The sequence below is a fragment of the Ascaphus truei genome, chromosome 2 (assembly GCF_040206685.1).
Source record: "Ascaphus truei isolate aAscTru1 chromosome 2, aAscTru1.hap1, whole genome shotgun sequence".
NCBI classification, from domain to species: Eukaryota; Metazoa; Chordata; class Amphibia; order Anura; family Ascaphidae; genus Ascaphus; species Ascaphus truei.
The window spans coordinates 387,710,383-387,714,411 of NC_134484.1; the positions used below are offsets into that span (position 1 = coordinate 387,710,383).

The 4,029-nt window shown below is 47.5% G+C and overlaps 1 protein-coding gene across 1 annotated transcript; it reads right to left on the reverse strand.

Annotated features, from left to right (window-relative positions):
* Positions 1-1,844: 1,844 nt before the first annotated feature.
* LOC142488747 (reticulocalbin-2-like) lies at positions 1,845-2,912 on the reverse strand. The gene is given in 2 exon segments (XM_075589123.1): positions 1,845-2,069; positions 2,071-2,912. Coding segments are annotated over 2 exon segments (987 nt in total). The 5' UTR covers positions 2,893-2,912; the 3' UTR covers positions 1,845-1,904.
* Between the last annotated feature and the right edge of the window lie 1,117 nt (positions 2,913-4,029).

The window sequence follows — 4,029 nt, forward strand, 5'->3', positions numbered from 1 at the left end:
GACTGAGCAAACCTCAACTGGGTCACAGCTGCATCTTCTAATATATTTGCATAAGTATCACTGTATTATTTATATCATTATTAATGGTTAATATCTGAATATCTAGAGCGCCACATTTTGATAAGTTTCCTTTGTATGCACCTGTGGGTATGACCCGGGGCTCCCAGACATCCGCGGGCCTACCGTGTGGACCCAATTGTGGCCCACGGTGACCCAAGGAGACCACCTGGGGGCCATGGCGCTTGGTGGGACCCACCAACAGGCCTCCAGAACCTGTTTGAAATGAGCTGCTGGTACCCTGTAGGTCTGTCAGGTGCCCCGCCAGCCCGCCGGGGACTCGCATGGGGCTGTGTTATGAACCCTGTTTGTAAAAGGATAAATCATGTATTTATGGGGGGGCACAGGGGGTGGGTAATGTATTTAATAAATAGAATGATGCTTATTGTGGGGCGGTTTATTGTTTTTATTGTGGGTACTGTGGGTGACATGCATACACACACATGCACACATACACACACATGCATACATGCATACACACACATGCACACATACACACACATGCATACATGCATACACACACATGCACACATACACACACATGCATACATGCATACACACACATGCACACATACACACACATGCATACATGCATACACACACATACACACACACATGCATGCATGCATACACATACACACACACAATGCAAACACACACACACACACACACACACAAGGCACACAATGCACACACACACACACACAGGAGACAGCGATCGGGGAAGGAGGGGGGCAGGGACCGGAGCAGAAGGGAGACAGCGATCGGGGCAGGGACCGGAGCAGAAGGGAGGCAGGGACCGGAGCAGAAGGGGGGCAGGGACCAGGGCAGAAGGGAGACAGCGATCGGGGCATCACACACACACACCCCACCTTCTGTCTGGCAATGACGGCTCTGTAGGGAACCGGCTGCAGACCCATTGGATGGGAGCGGTCACGTGACCGCTCCTCCGCTTCCCCTTACTAACTGACAGCACTTTCCAGTGAACTGGACGGCTACTGCCGTTTTTTCCCAAAACGAGCGAGTAGCCGTCGATGTGATGATCGCCTCTCTGAAAAAGCCTTAGGCTAAGGCACCGCGGCCTCAGTCAGCACGCCCGCACTGCAGACAGGCGGCGCGCTGAGAGGCAAGTGACCGCTACCTGCGGTCTGTATGGAGCTGGAGCGGGAGGGGGCGGTGAGCGGAGGGTCTGTCCGTTCGACCCCCCCCTCCTGCAGCTCCTTCCCTGCTCCCCTCCACTCACACACCCACACACACAAGCAAATACACACAGGGAGGGGGTGAATTGGACCCGGGGGGGGGGATCGGAGGGGGATCGGAGCAGGGGGGGAATCGGAAGGGGGGTAGGAGCAGAGGGGGCATTTTGGAATGGGGGGGTGAATCAGAAGGGGGGGATCGGAGCAGGGAGGGGTAATCGGATTGGCTGCAGGGATACAATCCGTCATTGGTTCCCTTGCATGCCACATGACGCGGCACTCGCTGAAATCACAAGCTCCTTGACGTGTCACAGCACGCAGTCAGCCACGCCGGAAGAAGCCAGCGGGGACAACCAGAACAGAGGCAAGCAGCTGGTAGCCCGCACAGAGTGAGTCGCCTCTCCCTGTGCATATCTCGCCAGCAATCACAGGCTTTTTTTTTTTTTTTTTACATTGGTCCAAATTTTTAATAGCCGAAGAAAAACCAATTTATTTTTATGTTTTAAAACCATATAAATTCCCTCTTTACTGGATTTGTTTTTTTTACCTCAATATATATTCAACCAAGTTAGTTGAGGTTTGTATCATGTACTATTAATAAAAATGAATCAGTTCAGTTGTAGAATGAAAGGAAAGTTCATTCTGGTTGGACTAAAGTTCATCGTGGTAGAAGTGCTCATCTTGAAGCTGCCTGCCATAGTCCGTGGCTTCACTGGTAAGAAATAAGTCATGGTTTTCTAGAATTTCAGCTTTACTCAGCCTATTGTTCCCATTCTTGTCAATTTCTTCAATTAGATGAATCGCCTCCTCCTGTGAAAATTCCTTGGTTGTTGGGTACAATCCAAGAAAGCAGCTCCTGTGGGCCGAGTTTGCCATCACCGTCCTTGTCATAATCATTACTAAACCTGTCATTCTCAACAATTAACCATTCTGGATCTTCATTTTCACCTGGATCTTTTGTATAGTCGCCAAGGTATTCTTCTAAACTAACAAATCCATCCCCATCCTTATCGTGCTCTTCTAAAGCTCCCTCAATGACATAATCCGACATATAATCAGCTTCTTCTGGGTGCTCAAAATCTGTAAATTCAGTCAAGTTCAGCCGAAGTACTCCATCTCGGTAAGCATGGTCAAAGCGTTCCTTGTCCTTTAAATGAATCAGCCTAAAAGATTCTTCTTCCTCATCTTCAAGAATAGTATTCTCATCGTACTCAATGACACGGTCATACATATGAATATTGTATTCGTCCCAGCTAACAATCCCATTTCCATCTTTGTTATATTCAACAAACTGTTCTTTTGTTTCTTCTAAAGTGTAATGCTTGAATGACTGCTGAATCCATGAACTCAGCTCCTCTTCTGTGAGATAGCCATCAGAGTTTGTATCAATTGTATTTATAATAGACTTTAGTCTTTTCATCTGTTCATCTGGACTTAGATTAGTGAACTCCTCCGCTCCTTCCTCTCCACCAAGAAATACCCCTCTGTCATAGTCCTCATTGTGTTCCCCATTCTCATAGTGATCGTCACTGTCAAGTTGGTGAGAATGATGCTTGTGTGCAGAACAAATCATCAAGCACAGCGAGAAGAAAACTACAACAGTATGCATCTTCATTACTGATGGAATCGCGTCAGCCATCCCACTGTATCCGAAGAGAGGGGGCAGCACAGGCCTATTACCGCAGCCCGCACACATTAAATGTGCTATGGCCCCGGTGAGGTGTTGCGCTCCCTCCCCCTAACCCAGCAGCTCTCCCATCCCCCATCAGCGCACCTCTCGGGGACGCACGCAGCTGAAAATGTCGCAATCACAGGCTTTTAATAACATTTTTAATACTAGTGTACATGAGCAGGGGGTCTCGGGGGTAGAACTACATTGATTTAAGTTCTGGGGACCCCCTGGTTCCCAAGATACAGGCCCCATTATGGGGGGCTGGTATCTCCTATGCATTTAAATTTCTCACGTCAAATGACCGTGGGAATAAAATGCATAGGAGTTACCGGCACCCCATAACAGGGCCTGTATCTCGGGGAGCAGGGGTCCCCGGACCTTAAATCAATGCAGTTCTGCTCTGGAGACCCCCTGCTCATTAACACTAGTATTAAAAAATGATTAAAACAGCTTCATTACCTTAGCAGCTAGTCACAAAGGCAATGAATGGGTTAACCGCCAGTAGACAGATTTTCTGTGGGTAGTGGGTCTCAGTAGACCAGAACTTTGAACACCAAATTACCCATATCCTTTGAGCAAAGCAACTGATAAAATAAATTGTGATTTGTTTACAGAATGAACATGCACAGTTTAGTTTACAAAAAACAGTTGAAATGCACTCATTGGGATGGGGTAAAACAAAATATTCTATTCCCAGAACAAAATCTTTAGAATTAGAGTCTCTTGGCACAATTTCCCTGGAGCAGGAGTTGTGCGCAAACAGTGCCGAAAACAGTCTTTGGATAGTGGCGCCTCTCGCAACCACTGTTTATCCTCCACAGCTGCTTACTTCGTTCTACCGCCATAGACTTGGTTATGGATTCCTTAGTTCTTATGAACTCTTGACTTGGGTTATGATGTTGCAAAGTTTAAAATCCAGGTTATATGAATCCGACTCCGATCAGCTGCAGCGATTCTTAAGCAGTAAAAATCCGTATCTGTATCCCCCGCATCTCGTTCGTGGGAATAATATTCCCACATATCCCAGAGTTGCCCATAATTGGCAAAACCTGGCAGAAGGCTTCTTAGTTTGCTAATGGCATGCGTGAACCTTGCACCATTGCC